The sequence below is a fragment of the Corvus hawaiiensis genome, chromosome 18 (assembly GCF_020740725.1).
Source record: "Corvus hawaiiensis isolate bCorHaw1 chromosome 18, bCorHaw1.pri.cur, whole genome shotgun sequence".
Lineage (NCBI taxonomy): Eukaryota > Metazoa > Chordata > Aves > Passeriformes > Corvidae > Corvus > Corvus hawaiiensis.
In genome coordinates, this window is record NC_063230.1 from 6,619,591 (window position 1) to 6,636,670 (window position 17,080).

General features: G+C 45.2%; 1 protein-coding gene across 2 annotated transcripts in view; it reads right to left on the reverse strand.

The window, feature by feature from the left end:
• DGCR2 (DiGeorge syndrome critical region gene 2) overlaps positions 1 to 14,030 on the reverse strand; it is a 45,238-nt gene extending 31,208 nt beyond the window's left edge. Inside the window, exon 1 of one of the 2 annotated variants that reach the window (XM_048322720.1) lies at positions 13,758 to 14,030. In XM_048322720.1, the coding sequence (XP_048178677.1) occupies positions 13,758 to 13,836 (79 nt within the window). In that variant the 5' untranslated portion in view covers positions 13,837 to 14,030. The remainder of the gene's footprint in view (positions 1 to 13,757) is intronic. The other variant, XM_048322721.1, reaches the window with a different exon arrangement.
• Positions 14,031 to 17,080: the final 3,050 nt, after the last annotated feature.

A 17,080-nucleotide genomic window follows, 5' to 3' on the forward strand; every position in this document is an offset into this window, starting at 1 on the left:
TCTGGCTGCAATTACTGAGCTTCTCTTTATTAAAGGACTCACATAAAGTCTGATACATTAAGATACAGTCTTCTAGAAGCTAAGACTACAGGTGCACTAGATTTTAGTGTTTACACAGCAAGTACAGATTTAAATCTATTTCAGTTTTTAACACAAAGAAATGTCATTTTTTTATCTGCTACACTAATTGTTCTTGTCTGCTGAGCTTCATTAGTATGGAAATTGAAATTTGATTGAATGTATGCTCAGCATTTAATGTTATTTCAATTATAAGGTATTACTCTGAAATGCATGTATTGGAAGAGATAAGCATGAAATAAGCATGGTTTGGTTTTGTATGTAAGCTTTTAATGAACAAAGGCAGGTTTGTGTGTACCTCAAATTTACTTTGCTTATTTTCATCACATTTCTCAAGGTTGCACCTGGTAGATCCTCTGGCATCATTTTTATTTACAGACCAAAGGAAAACAAAAGACAAAAATACTTCCTCCTTTCTCAGTGTAAGTCACTCATTGTCCCAAACCAGATGAACCAATCTGTAAAAGAATATTCTATTCAGATTTCAAGAGGCAATTACAGCCATCAAAAGCTGATTAAGCATTAACAAAAACTCTAACTAAAAGTGCTTAGACCAGTAACTCTTCTTATTCAGATTTTAACTTGTCCAACAGGTCCTTCTTATGTTTTATAATACTCAACCTACATACTTAAGACCTGTACCTACATGTTGCACTATCCTTTCATATTTTAACACTTTTAGGAATAAGTCTACTAAAATTGAAAATTATTTTTTTCTTAAATCACTGTTTCTATATAACCTGAGCCATGCTACACTGCATGGGTATGATCACATCCCAGCCCCTGCCAACAAGAAGCCCAGCTCCTTAAGTCCTTCGCTCCTGGAGATTCTGCTGAACACCAGTGCTCACCAAATGCCTGCAAACAAGCAGAAACAAAACAACAGAAGGAACACCACACCTACCACCATCAAACAAACACACACAGCTCTATATCTAATCTTTATGCTCAAGAGGAAGCATAACACAATCAGTATTTCTCTAGACTGGTGTTTACTGCAGTAACATGAACTTTAAAATACTCTTAATACTTCCAACACAACAATGCCACGATGGTTATCATAACGTAGTTCTCAGCAGATACGTGAAAAAACTGTCCTTAAGGTAATCCTCTGTACTTGAAAAGCAGTTTCCCTAACTTGGATGTCTCCCAAGGTGAAGTTCACTGGAGCAGGCATAGTGTATCTCTCACAAAATTCCTGAAAATCTGCCAGCCTGTAAGGAGCAGGGCCATCCTGCCCCGCCTCTGCTCGCGGTGGCCAGCACCAGTCGCTGAGCAGTTTTCAGGGACAGAGAAGCTCACTGCGAACTGTACCTGAGGATGTTCTGACACAGTCTTCAAAAACCTTCTTGTTTTTAACTTGTCTTTAAGATACCCCCAATCCCATGCAAGGGCTCTGCTCTCAGGGAAGAGAAGTCATAACTAAATGATATTTCCCTCAGCTCCAGATCTCAGAGATGTTTTCACTAACCATTCATTTCCCAGCAGGTCTTTGTGTCACTTGGTGAATCTGACGCCCATTACATATTTCTGAGTTTATCATTATACCATCCACTGCTGCATTCAGTGTAGCAGAATAAATACATACAGTGCTTTTTAACAAAGTCACAGTAAGAGGAAAGCAGACTATAACACCAACTTATTTCCAGAGAAGAAAACTATTTGCGAAGCTTATGTGTCACCATCAGTTATCCACTTCATAGATAGTTTATTAATAAAGTTTCTTAACCAAACTGGTTCTATTTACTGTTCTTCAAATTAAAAGCCTATAGAATAATTAAAATTAAAAACCTTCAGAAGAATTAAAAAGCTAGAGAAAAACAGAGCACTTCATTTTCTTGTTCAGTTCCACAGAAGATTAAATGCTTGGCCATTCACCTGTGACACTGAAAACATGTCTAGGAAGTACCCTTAGATCATGCAACTTTGGTTCATCATGGCCTGAGTATGTGCAGGAGAGTATGAAAGCACAACAGCACCTACTAGCACAGAGCCTGGGGGGAAAAAAAAGGCCACATGATATGCCCATACCTATTCTCAAATTTAATTCCAGCTCATGAAAATTAGAGATTTTGAAGTTACAATCCCATAATAGGAATGCATCTGTTCCAAAAATAAATAAATAATGCGTGTTAGAGGCATTGGCATTTTTTGCATGACCTCAGCATGCTGTTTCATGAAATAATTAAAATTGTGACAGCATTCCAGCTGAAAACTGTAAATCCTTAATGAATAACACTCATCAACATCCAGTATTACTCAGTGTTCTGTCACAGTAAGTTATGCTACATCACCTCAACATCCATCAAAAGATTTTACAGCACAGTAAGGAATGGTAGCAGTCTCCTTCCCCTCACTCCCTCATATTTGTTCAACAGGTGCCCGCCCCCTAGAGCTGGAAGACAGGGAGCAGAACGAAGCCCCCATAATCCAAGGGGAGATGTTAAGTGACCTGCTATGGCCACTTAGACACACACAAGTCTATGGGGCTGGACGGAATCCGTCCACAGATACCGAGGGAGCTGGTGGAAGTGCTCACTGAGCCATTTTCTGTCATTTACCAGCAGTCCCAGCTAACTCAGTTGGTCCCAGCTGACTGGAAATCAGCAAGTATGACAACCAGCTATAAGAAGGGTCATAAGGTGGATGTGGGGAACTTCAGGCTTGCCAGTCTGACCTCAGTGCCAGGGAAGGTTATGGAGCAGATCATCCTTCATGAATGGCACACACAGGCCAAGCAGGTGATCAGGCCCAGCCAGCGTGGGTTTATGAAAGGCAGGTCCTGCTTGACTAACCTGATCTCCTCCTAGGACAAGGTGACCCACTTAGTGGTCCAGGGAAAGGCTGTGGATGTCATCTACCTGGTAGATTTTAGTAAATCTTTGACACCACTTGCCACAGCATTGTGCTGGAGAAACTGGCTGCCCATGCTTCAGAGGGTGTACTCTTCATTCAGTAAAAAACTTGCCACACAGCGGGGCCCAGGGCAGACCTTACCACCCTCTACATCTGGAAGCAGGCTGTAGCAAGGTGGGGGTCGGCCTCTCCTCCCAAGTAACAAGCAACAGGACAAGAGGAATTGGCCCTAAATTGCACCAGAGGAGGTTTAGATCAGACATTCGGAAAAATTTCTTCACCAAGAGGGTTGTCAAACATTGGAACAGGCTGCCCAGAGAAATGGTGGAGTCACCATGCCCAGAGGTATGTAAAAGAGGTGTAGATGTGGCACTTTGGGACATGTTTTACTGGTGGACTTGGCAGTGCTGGGTTAATGGTTGGACTAGATAGTGTCAAAGGTCTTTTCCAACTGAAATGATCCTACGATTCTATATTTATTATACCTACACCCTGCACAAGCTTGGAATTGACCCAGTTTTTCCTTGCTCACAAGTGTCATTCACTGCAATTCATTGTCTGCTCTATGTCTGGAGGGCAAACTCAAGGCCAGGAAGGATGGAAAAGAGAAAGAGAAATCAAAATAACTACAAAAAACAAAAAAGCAAAGGCAGGCAAAAGACACAGCACTCAGCCAAAGCAACAACATCAGAGCTTCTTGAATGCGATTCCTGACTATAATTTTTTAAGACTTAGAAAATACAGACTTTGAGCTTCATAAAAGTGGGCACTTATTCCTAAGACTGAAACAGAAAGAATGTATTTCCCAATTCTCCAGCACTGCTAAAACCAAAGAGAAAACAAAACTTGCCACTTGAACTAAGCTGAAAGAATACTGTGAATTAGGCAATGCAGCATTCCAGACTGAAAACCAGTTTATTTTCATAGCAGTGAGAATACCAGGCTAAGCAACAGTCTTGCGCTTCTTCCCCCCTAAGAAACTGTTATATTATGATAATAAGTAAAGAGGCAGAAGGGAAAAGCAAAATACAGCACAGGCACAAAGAGCAGTCAGTACAAACAAAACCAAAGCCATTGGTACTCAAGAAGCCTCTAATATGGCTCAAAATTAAAGCCTACTGTTCCTCCATACTAACAACCTTGTTCAGGACCTCAGATGTTTTGTACAGCTTTAAGTGGGACTTCAGTGTTCTAGTACAACAGTGACAAGTGACTTAAACCTGTGCAGCACCAAATTTTTAACCCTTTCCCTAAAGAAAGCAGATCAGTGAAAGTGTCAATCACACCTCACAAATTTACTAAACAATTTCAAGCAAGCTTGAGAAAAGTCAAGACCAGGAGGACAGCGTATGGTGTGGTTCTAAGCTTTCCAAAGCTTGCACAAAAGAAGGAAATTATGACCCTCTTGAGCTTCAGAGGGTAGGAAACCCCCACACAGCTTGCACTGTTCAGCAGGTGCCAGCCTGCCAGCACACCTGTGTGTCACACTGTCACCACCGTGGGGTGGTTTCCCAGCTGGCAGCGGAGGGAAGTGGTGAGCTGGGGTAACCGAACCTTTGCAAGACACCCTGCAGGACTCCCAGCTTTTCCATGCCAGAGGATGCACTGTGGATAGGCAGAGAGGATACAGGCAAGATGTGGCCTTATCAAATCAGTGTCAGGCAAGGGTACTACAGCAGAGGAAGTACAGGGACCCAGACAAGCCCACTGAAGTCCAGGTTCCATTAAGCCCCACTGCCTATGAAATATGCTGACAGGAAATAGTGCTAAGAAAATAGCTCTATTCCTCACACAGAATTTAAATACGGCTACACACACAACATACTAATTTTCCCAAGAAATGAAGCAACAAAGAAAAAGTCCATTAAGAACATCATCAGCAGTGATATACTCAGCAAGCCATCAATTGTGTCCAGAAAAAGGTACCATCAACAACAGTGCTCTCTCCCTACAATCCATATACCAGGTCAGGGCAGATGGATTATCCCACACACACCACAAATCCTTCAACTACCTGGGTACCACAGCTCAAATATCTGAAGCTATTACCTGCTAGCTGCCTACCCAGAACTATTCCCAAAAAAATCTAGGCATGTGAGATGGTTCCTCTCCTCTTCCTGTATTCTCAGGATTAATATACATCCTACCAAGTCAGTTTGGATCAGTATTTGTTCATACACAAAACAGTTTCACTAAGAACCAGCAGTGGAAGAGGCTGTATTCCCTCTGACCGAATAAGCTACAGGTGTACAAACCAACCCCAACCAAACAACTAAGTCCACCAAAAATCCCAAACAAACAACTAAAAGCTAACAAATACTCTACAAACTCACTTTCCTCAGAGAAAAAAATCAAATTCAAAATTTTACATGAACTGAATTAGTATTTTCTTTAGATCACATTTCAACAAGAACAGTACCCAGATGAAACACGGTAACAGCAATTCAAGAACTGCCAGAGCAATCAAGGCTAATTTGTAGCCACCATTAAATTCAAAGTAGGAACTGCCAGATTTCAGCAGTAATACTTAGCAAGCCCATTTTGCTTTCAGCAAGACAACCCATGTTCCTTCTTTGCAGGAAAACAAAAAAAGTTCCTATCTCATCTTTTTTTTTTAGTACACAATTCAGCAGTATTTAAGCATATTCCTTAAACTCCCACCACATGAGCAATCCTAACAAACCTAATGAAAATAACACAATTCAAAGTCAGGTATGTACTTTAAAAACTTTGCTGAATTAGAGAACATGAGAAATTGCAATAGTCTTTACAGCAAATAGGTGACAAAGTTCTACCTATGAAATCAGGTATTTTTTAACTACACCACTCTCCAAAAACTAACATCATTTTTTAATTTTAAAACCAAATGAACATGGAAGACATTCTCTCCAGGACCCTAAGAAAGTTCAAGGTCTTAAACAAGAATCTAACAATTCAGGAAGACAGGAAAGCTGTGCCTGAGCACTATTCAAATGCAGGTCACACTAAAAAAAGCTTTTGCTCCTGTTTCACTTTTGTTCTTCACATCTTGTACAAGACTCGATGAGCAAGCACCCAGAACACTTAAGAGTAAAAATTCAACATACAGCAATATTATGACCTCAAATACAGAAACCCAGTTTTATCCTTTGCACAGGAGCCAGTGCAGTGGCTGTTGTGTACTGGAGCAAATGGCTCATGCTTTGAATAGCATTCCCCTGCTCCACTGAAGCCGAACATGGCAGGAATGCGGCCAATGTCAGCCACAGCTACGTCTGTCCATGCTGGATGAGACCCTGTGCTTCCCTCCTCCTCAGTGAAACAAATAGCTGAGGAGAAATTCCACATATCAAACTCTTAAGTTTAATAGTTCTACCAGAAGCCAGCAAATACAAATCCAACCCATTTGTAAAAAGCCACTTAATCCTTCCAGAGGAGTCTTCTCATCCCCCACACCTCCTAAAATCTCAAGTACTGCCAGCACTCTTCAACATCTATTATGCCCATGTGTCGGGTACTATGCCACAAAACTTGATCTGTGCCATTTTTTAGCTGCCACATCAATAGAAAAACTACATTCAATTCCATTATTGCTCAGAAAGACAAAGATGGGCACTACAGCATTCTCGAATCATTTCTCTCCAACCTGCTTACTGCCAGAATTGAGGGGGCATGATGCTTCTACTTAAGTCTTTGGTCTCACTCCTGCAAGATTCCCAACATTTCATGAAGATTTTCCCACATCATTAATAGAGTACTCTTACGTCACTGATTTTAATCAGTGAACAGTAATTTAAGTGCATCAAATAATTTCAAAAATTCAACAGAGAGAAAACACAAATGCAGTTTTGACCACCTCTAGATTAAAACAAGCTGTAGTAAGTTTTAGAAGTTTATCATACATGAGGCAAAATGCTACTTGGGTACAAATTCAAACCCAGCAGGTGTTAGAAGCAGGGTTATTTGTTTAAAGTGTATGAAAGATGACAAGTTACTTTTAAGTCAGAAGAAATCTTTTTATTTACATTGCTAAAGAAATATTAGCACAGACCAAACATAGAAATACTAAGGGACAACACTAACTCAGTTTTGCAGCCAACCCAGAACACTCAGCATTGTTCTACTAGAAATAGCACTTAATCCCATTTTTCTACTAGCTTTGACTCTCAAATAATTCCACCGGGCACCCCAAGTAATTGGTCCTATAGTGGGAAAAGTATGAGGAAGCACAACAGAGGCAGTGTATGAAAGAGAAGACAACACAGAAAAAAGAGTTACACAAATGAAACTATGACAAAGAAAAATCAGTTAAAGGACAAAAGAGCAGGGAATATCCCAAGACCAGCTACCAAAAGCTACTTCTACATTTCCACCCCCTGAGCTGGCTGACAATTCTCAAGCACAATAATCAATAAACAGAACAGAAACTAAATATAATGTCAGACCAACCAATTTTAATTAAGTAGGAAGTTGAATGTTATTTTGTTTAGCTATAGGTAATGAAGTAACTATCAACTGCCATTAAACTTAAAACCATATTTATTACTAAATTATCTGAATGGCAGGCAAACACTACTTAGGAGTTCCATATAGCAAATACCATTAAAATGCTGTTCGTGAAACCCAGAATTAACAGGCTGACCCTTTAAAACAAAGAAAAGTTTAAAGTTTCACAGGAAACCACAAGATGCCAGAGGATTTCACAGTTCGAGGAATATGGATTAAAGGTTAATCCCAACCTCATGTTTTTAAGCAACTAAATTGCTTGAGTTCTGCTACAGGAAATCAATGACTTCACCAACCGATCCATGATTCCTATCGGACTCGGGATCCTCTACAAAACCACCACTGAAGTGCAGTGCAGACATGTGAGCCTGCCATGCAAGGATCCAGCATGAAACAGAAACCCTTCAGAGAATGGAAAGCCAGGAAGGATTGGGCACTGGCAGGCACCCACCACACTTAACTGCTACAAAAAAACTGGCACCTGAACAGACCTGGGAAACTGGGAATCTGTTCTTTAAAGCTGCAGCTTAAGAGGGACCTGTGCATTAGACTGCATTTATACAAATAATAAGCTATAACTGCACAACAAACAGACTGGCAACTAGACTTACCAAAGAATCTGGTGTTTGGAGTCTGTCACAGGAAATCCTTAACAATGTGCTTGACAAACACCTTCAGGAGTTGCCTGAGTTTGCCAGATTTTCTTTTGGGACAGGAAGATGGACAACCCCATCTCTTACACTCCTTTCTAGCCATAACTTTCTATCAGCCTACACAGAATAAAAGATTAGCAAGGCTCTTCCCATCGCAGGTTAACCCTTGAGATCACACAGGCAAAGATCTGCAGAGCCTCTCATTAAGCCTGCCATTAGCTGTGCTCTGTTCCCTTTTTATTTAAGCACTCTTGTCCAGGCCATCAGCACAAGAACCCAATGCACATGTCCATTTCAAAATACAAAACAACCCTGAGCACCCACATTAAGCCCTGAACGGCAGGAGCTGTGATTCCACTCAGATCCTTCTAGGTTCTGCTCCAGTCAGAACTTTCAGGTATCAGAAGCTCCACTTGAGGTACACAGGTCTGCACCACACAATGGGAAGTTCCACTAATCACAAAAGAAGTAACTCATATGCACCTCATAGCGTCAAACAAGAAGTTTAAAAGGTTGCAAGAAATCACCACAAAAAAACCCAGAGACCCAGGCATTACTCAAAGATGGACCACAGAGGTAGCTACTACTCTTGCATTACAATTCAACAGCCATAACAAAGGTAATTCCAGGGGACAGAATGATTCATTGAAGTCTTGACTGGTCTTCTGACATTCACCAGGGGACTTTATATCTTTCATATTTCGTATCTAAAATTCCTCTCTCTCTTCAGTCTAGCTGTGCCTTTCCCCTCAAATACCAAGAAAGAAGCACAGCTGCTTCCTCCTGCTGCAGAGAGAGGCTGCAGCAATACTCTATTCTCCATCACTTCTGCTGTTCTGGACCAACCTTCCTCTGCCCTCAAACCTACTGTAGGGACATAAAATTCATTTGTTTGCAAACCCCCAAGGTCCCCCTCTGGTTTATTACTTCTCAGAGCCAAAGCACTGCAAACAGCCCGGCCTACTGACACCTTTCTTCTCCTTTACTTTGTAGCCACAGCTACTAGCAAATCCACTTGCACCTCAAAAATTTTGCTTTATAATTAACATCAGGAATTACCAGTCTTAAAGTATCAGACCTGCTAATAAGGTCTGATACCTTCTGCTTCGTCTCTCTGCTACACTGAGAGCAGCCACAAAAAAGCTTTTTTGCATCCATCAGCCTCACTCTGCAGCTGTAAAAACAGCAAACAGCAGAGAAAGGAACATCAGGACAAGAACTCAATAATACCTAACAGTAGGAAGAAAAATAAAACTTAAAACCAGTAGATTAAGAAGCAAAGGGATGAGGGGGAAAAACATCAGACTGGAAGACAGGCCAAGCCCTACTTTCAGCCAAATTAACAGAGGAGGTGTGATAAAAACCATTCTATCCCTCACTCCTAGAACCTTCCACTTGGGAATTCACCTAAATACACAGACAGGAACTGCAGCTAGCAATGACATGAACCTGAATAAATATCACTCACCACGGCTCTCACTAAGGTGGAGACAGTGAACAAAGAGCAAAGTAAGGGTTTGTATTTGCCTACCAGCAAAGTCTCTCCAGAGCAGAGGAGTACTGGCCAGAGCAAATTTTATGACTGATATATTTGGGTCTCCATTTGAATTAATCAATACACTTCAGCTAGACAAAACCAGACCCATCCAATCACAGCACACCAGTGGATCACCTTGAAACTATGCTGATCGTGGGTTTGCTTAGACCTCTACTCTGAGTTCTGCCTTGCACCTAAGACCAACAACTGTTGACTAAAAGACAAGAACGAGTTAGCAATTTGAACACACTTGTCAGTTGTATCATGTCAAAACACCAACACCCCACCTGTAGGAGCATAACTGCAGCTGCCAGCAAGCTCCAAAGCATATGGGAAGTTCCAACTGTGAGCGGGAGTGTGGGGTTTTAACCAGACCACTTGCACTGGCAAGTCTTTCTAAGCATTGCAGATTAAGTACGTTGTGCAATATTTTTTTTGAAACAGAACTTGGGTAATAAAATTACTTCCTCTAGCTGGCTTTGAAGTGGAGAAAAAACGCTGCAAGAACAAGAACTCAATTGGCTTTTAGCTGCCTGGCAAATGCTCTAATAAGAAAGCCCAATGACCTACATTCACAAGGCTCTGTACTAAACCACTATTACAAAATCCAATATAAAGCCTGACCGTGTTTAAGTGTTTTCCATTAGCAAGCAGCAGTATCTTGTTAGAGAAATATGAAAACATGTTATTGTCTTTAGTGATGATGATCTTAATTAATCCTCTAAATACTATTCTGAAACATGTCAGCTTGGTCATTCCAGACTGCTTAAGCTCCTGACGCTACACAAAGACACCAAAACCTCCACTTCTCAGTGGGATGCACTGGGATATAAACAGAAAGAGAAACTTCTTAAATATTCTCAAACCGTGAAAAACTGAATTCATAATAATTTACATCTCTGATGCTCTTCCAACAAGCGACAGAAATGCACTGGTTCAGAAACGCGGGCAAAATCAAAGGAAGCACCAGAACAGCTTATTGCAACTCAGTTAACCTACCAGTGAAATATTTCCTCACATAAAGACATCAGCTCTCTCAGCCAGCTAGTCAGATAACCTGAAGCAGAGGGGTGACTTGTCCTGGAAAAGATATTATTAAATTAAACCCTACTGTGGTAAATATCCCCAAAAAGCAACAGATAAGAGTAAAATCAGCAAGTGTTTAAAGGAAATATTAAGTCAGTCCTTTGCTCTACACCCATATAGTTGGAAGAGTTTGATACATTCAGCTTCAATTCACATGAGCAGATTTCAAAAACAACACATAACACAACTGAAGGAGAAATGCCCTACTTTGAAAAAAAAAAAAAGAATGCTTTCAAAAATGCACTATAAAGCAGGCAATTAGTCAAAACAAGCAGGTTATGGTCAAAACAGAACGGGAAAGACGGAAACACTGGGACAAAAAAAAAAAAATCCAAGTGGCGATTCTCAGAAGCACAAAATTACCATTAAAAGTCCACAGGCTCAGAAAAATCTAACTGCCCACAGTGCCTTCAGGAACCCAAGTCTGCACAGCTGGGGCCAATGTCATGGTATGTTGAAAGTACCTTGTGCTGTTAGTGATGGCAGTAGCACAAAATAGACCCATGTAACCAAGACAGAAAAAACAGGGGGAAAAAAAGAAATTTTAATTAATTTCTCCTAAATTTACTAAAACCCACCTCACCCTAAATGCAGAAAAAAATAAGTCCATGTAAAATCACTGCCTTTCAGATTGCATGAAAAGATACTACAGTTGAGGAGGCTTAAAAGAAGGTTTTATTTGTCTGAAGAGCACAGCAAGAACATGGGTACAAAGCTAGTGTCAAATTAACATGGAAATACAAAGAGATGCCTGATCCGCCGGGACTGAATTGTGAAGGGACTACACATTCATCTCTGAGTACATAAAACCTCCCAGCGCTCTGCAGCACTCATCTGATAGCTCCAAGTACAGATTTAAGCTAAGCAAGCTGCAGGCATCCTTCCTAAACCAGAAAGACAGTTGCTACAACACACAGGTTTAAAGAAGTAAAAAATAAAGCAAACACCACCTGGGAAATAAATTCTAAGTCCAAGTACTCTTCTGTTTCTGCTGTCTCTCCACAAAGACTAGGGAGACTTCTTCACCATGGATTAAAGTGGTAAATTTGGTTCTGTATGTCCTCCGTACTTGCATGAGCCAGGTTTTCCCTACTTGCGCCTCATGTTTCAGGATCAAACCATATGCTATTAATCTATCAAATGGGTGATTTGTTTGAGACAGCAGATTTAAGATAGTAAATGAAGCAAACCAAAACACCAAACGACATTGGCAAAGAGCTGTGAGGCCATCCAGAAATGATGGGCTCTCCTCTGAGGACGGAGAGGCATCACCATGGACAGCTCAGCCACCGCGCTCATCCGGAGCCACCACGTAAACAGGATGGATGAGTATATTCCAAATGGAACTCAGAAACTCCTCATACAGCAAGGAATTCCAGCTGCAACACTACATCCAGCTGCATTACTTAGGTTCAGGAATACATATGGTTTGAGCAAAATTCATGGAATGCTTATGGAGTTGCCACAGTGGAATTCTAACACTACAAGTTTCAAAGCCAGTGGTGTAGAACCTGAGTTAAGGTTTGCTCACAAGGACACTTCTGCCAGCAAGGCTACAGCACCACAAATCTCTAAAGCAGGTACATTAGAGCACCAGTGGAAAAATATCATTTATCTTAACGAAGCAAATTGAAGTGAAAAACTTATGTTCATCGATCAAGCATCAGCTGCTAACAGAGGTTCAATATCAAACTGGAACGACAAATGTGACACAATATGAAAAATGCCGGTTTTTAATTTCTAGGAGGCTACAACGCTCAACACCAACAGTGTTCAGGGTCAAGTCCACCCACCTGTAAAAGCACAGACACAGCTCTGAATAAGCTGAACCTTTTCACCAAGCAATCCAGCAGCCTGTAGTACTTAGTGCCAGCTACAAAGGAGCTGCTTGAAATCAGTTTTACATGGTACCTTCTCAGCCACAAAAGCCTCTAGCTGTAATAATACTAGGCTACCAACACAATGGGGGTTTTTTGGGTACTTCAGTGCATATCATAAGCCCTGTATATACACTGCACTGCCAAAAAAACAAGCTAAAACAAAACAAGGCAGACACAGAGACGTTTCAACACCCAAGTTAGTTATTGAAATAACTCTGCCTACACTGACCCAATTGTGTTTCAGCTCTGCTGGGAACTCGCTTAGACGCAGTTCATTAATACTGTTATGTTTTATTAGTCTGGGTCATAAAAGTTATTTCGAAGAGAAAAAACAAGGGGGTTTAAAGTAACCATGGTTCTTACTCTCCTATTTACGAGGAGCACGTATCACCCAGGAACAGTCACTTAGTGAGATGGGAGGACAATTTCCAAACCTGCAAAGCCACCCCAGGCAGCCTCACGCTTTGGCTACTGATGCTCTTTGGCAAGAGCTGCCCACGATACCCGAGGGCTTTGCCAAGCTCCAAGAGAGTTCAACACCCGAAAAGAAACCCCAGCTGAGCGATATACCTAGAAAAGCTGTAGTTTTCCACCCGCAAACACCAACCACTTCTCCAAAGTTAATCATCTTAAGATTTTAAGCACCATGCCTAGCAGCTAGCACATAAACTCCATCGCTGAATTATTTCCTTAAAAGAAGCACAAACAGAACCAGAAAGACGAACCAGGTGCAGCAGGTTTTTTTCTCTTTCTGGCATGATTAAACGGCACTTTGAAAGCAAGCATTTTGCCTGGCCGTGCTGGCACCCAAGGCCCACATCATAAAAGCAGGTAAGTAAGAAGCACCTGAAAACTTAGTCACCACATTTTCTGCGCTCATTACCCATTGGGTTATGTAGACTTCTACCCAAGCTTTCACACTTTGACACGAACGTTTTACCCTGACTCCCAGGGTAAATCCAGGCTCTCTCGGATCCAGGCAGCCCGCACAGTGGACCGACCGATGCTCGGCCGCGTCCGGGCTCTGTTTAAACGCAAAAAGGAGCAGCAAAGCCCAAACCTCCCCGGAGGGGCCGGCTCCGGGCCACTCCGCCCCCCGATCCGGGCTGTCCCCGGCAACCCCGGGGGCTCAACCTGCCGGCCGCCCGGGCCCGGCACCCCCGGCCCCGCCGCCGCCCCTACCTGGCCGCAGCGGCTCGGTGATGCTCAGCACCAGGAGGAAGAGGAGGAGGAAGGTGCCGCTGTCCGCCTTGGGCACCATTTATCCTCCGTTCATCCTCCCCCGGCACAGCGCCACAAACCCGCGGGGAGGGACGCGCGGAGCGGCGGGAGGAGGGGCCGCCGCCGGGCCCGCGGGGGGCCCCGGTCCGCACCGAGCTTTTCCCTTGCCCTCCCTCCGCCGTTCGCCGCCGCCCCGGGCGGAGCCGGCGGCCCTGGCTGCGGCGGGAGCGGCGGGAGCGGCGCGGGTCTGGCGGCCGCGCTGGGGCGGCTCGCAGGGCTCCGCCGGCGCACAAGATGGCGGCCGCGCCTCCCCGCCGCCGTGCCCGCGCCGCCCCGCCCCCTCCCGCCGCGCGCCGCCCGCCCAATCGGCAGCCAGGGGGCGGGGCCGAGCGCGCGGAGCAGCTCACGCCCCGCCCATCACGGCGGGGGCGGGGCCGGGGCGGCACCGGGCGCTTCGCGCTCCCCGCGACCCCCGGGAGCTCCACAGCAGCCCCTCGGTCCCCCGCGGGATGGCCACTGATGGCCACCACAGTCCCCCCAGGATGGCTTCTATCAGTCCCCTCAGTCCTCACCAGAATGGAAACCCCATTCCCTCCATCTCCCCAGAATAGTCTTGCTTAGTTCCCTTCACCTCCCCAGGACAGCCTCCATCAGTCCCCTCCGCCTCAGAACAGCATTTCCCTGTCTCCAGCTGGAGTGTCGTTTCCTGCTTACATCCATCACTGCCTGACCGCCTTTCCCATCCCCGCTGGAACAGCCCCAACCAGCTTCCTCTCTTCCCCGGGACAGCCTTTCCGAGTCCCCTCCATCTCTGCTGCGATGGCCTTTCCGTGCCTCTGCAGGGATTTCCCAGTGCCACCACCCTGCCTGGCCCGCAGCAGAGGCACAAAGCTCTGCACCTTCCCAGCCCCAGCAGGCTCCCAGGTTGACCATCTTTTGCTTCTTCATTTCTGTGCTCCCCTCGGCCCACGGCGGCGGGGTGAAACAGTCCCTGCTCTGGTGTCTGCAGGGTGGCACCGACACGCAGCACCCAGCGCTGGACACTCCCACAGCCAGCGCCCGGCAGTGCCAAAGCCGGCCGCTGTTTCCATACCTCCTGGAAACATTGTGTTCTCGGTTCCCAGGCCCAGACAGAAAGGAAATGCATAAAGAAAACTAATTGTGCGGCTCAGGTCATTGTTAGTGGCCCTGCAAGTGACAGGTGTCTGTAGGAATTTGACCCTGGGTGTTGCTGCACATCAGCCGGGCAGGGTGGTGGCTGTCCCCGCCTGGAGTCAGCGGCCTGGTGCCACAACTCTTCTGGTGCTGGATGGAGGTCAGGTGGTGTTTGGGATCAAAAGGCAGTTTTAGCATCAAGACCCACTTCCCAAATTCATCTGGAATTTCCACTGACAAGGGGAAGCATTTGGGCAGCGCCAGGACATGAGCTCAGCCAGGGGCCAGACACAATGCCTGACCCACGGTCAGCAGAGAGCTGTCACTTGCCTCTGCAGGGAATTCCAGCTTTTTAGTATAACCTATTCAAAGTCAAAACCCGGGAAGCTGTCTGGGAAATGTTTATACTTTTTTAATATTTACAATGCGGTGTTTTCTACTCTTTTGCTACAACCTGTAGTTTTCAAATAAAACATTGAAATTCCAATAACGATCATTTTGACCCAATTTTACCCACTCCCTGTTTCCCAGTTAGTACCAATTACTCACTATACCCAGCAGCAACTTTTTCTCAAGGGCTTTCCTGATGGATGTACACCTACTTCTGCTCTCTCATGGCTCCTGCTCGCCCTTAGTCACTGACTGCCCCACGTGTCAGCTGCCAACCTGCAGGCACGGAACAGGGGCTTCTGTGGGATTTCTTGAGCGCTCACTGCCTCTGTGCCCCAGGAGCTGTTGCTGTTCTCAGGTCAGTAGCACCGGGGAGGTGCTTCTTCCAAACCTAAATGTGCAGTTTAACATGGGAGGGGAAATTGGTGCCTGCCAAGAGCTGCCTGGAGCTGGGGTAGCAGCAAGCGTGAGCTTGGAGCTGTGAGCCCTGGGGGCCTCAGAAGCTGCCTCAGGAGCACTGCATGGCCAGGAACGTGCTTGGGGACCCGCTGGAGTGCGTCACAACCAGCAGGGCACTGCCTGAAGATTTAGGCCAAAACCCACTTTCCCAGTTCTCATGTGCTGCCAAATGCTGTCACAACCCAAGAGCCTGTGGGGACCTGAAATATGACATCCTCCAGCAAAAAGCAGGAGCATGAAACTCCCCAGCTTTGCTCCTCCCATGGGATGATGTGGGGACAGACTGTTCTGAGCCTGGCTTCCTGCAGCACAACCTCATAGGCCACCTCCAGACTGATCCAGGGTATCCTTATCCACCCCAGGGCCTGGGCATTACACCATACAGGGTGATGCATAAATAAATACCCTATGATGCCTCCACCATGAGAGCAGGGCACAGGCTGCTTGTCCCTGGCTTTTGTCCCAAGGCAAGGCAGGCCTCGTTTCCCCCATGCCACAGCCTGCAGCACCCCCAGCTCTGAAGAGAGGCGGGTCTGGAGCACAACCATGTGCCTGGCAGCCCCTCAGCACCCCTGAGCAAACAGGCAATGAACGGCCCAGCAGCACCAAAGTGAAGGGTGAGAGGTACCCACTGCCCCAGGCTGTGCCAGGTCAGCTGCTGGGGCTGGGAGAGGTGGGGGAAAGGGCTCATGGTGAGGGTGGTTGAACCCTGGCCTGACCCTGAGATGGGGCTTGTAACCAGCTGCTTTTGGGCCAGCAGCCATGAGCTGGGGATTGAGGCAACAAGTGCAAATATGAGGAAGTGAGAATTGCTCCATTTCCCTCTCCCCTGAGTGAGCGGACCCATTTCCTTTATTTTTACAGAGAAATAGCCCAATCCTCCAAAACAACAAAGTGTCTCAAACCACAGCTTCCCTTTTGACCTAGAACCTGCTTTTGGATGCATGAAAAGCTGCAGCCCCTGCACCATGCAGAGATGGTTACCCCTGGGCCAGGGAGAGGCTCCTGCCCCTGAAGGTGCAGGGCTCAGAGAACCAGCTTGGGGCTCAGTGATTAGATTTGCAAGAACAAGAATCTCTTGTGGTCTCCATTTTCTTTCCCCCATGGGGCAAGCAGCCAAGGCCCAGGCTGCACATGGCAAGCACCCACAGCCTCTGGATGTGATGGTGTTCACACCATGTGGACATAGATCCACTATCACTTCCAAGCATCCACTGACACACCACAGCCAGCCTGGCCATGCAGGAGAGGCCTGGGGCCACCACTGCTCATTGCCAGCC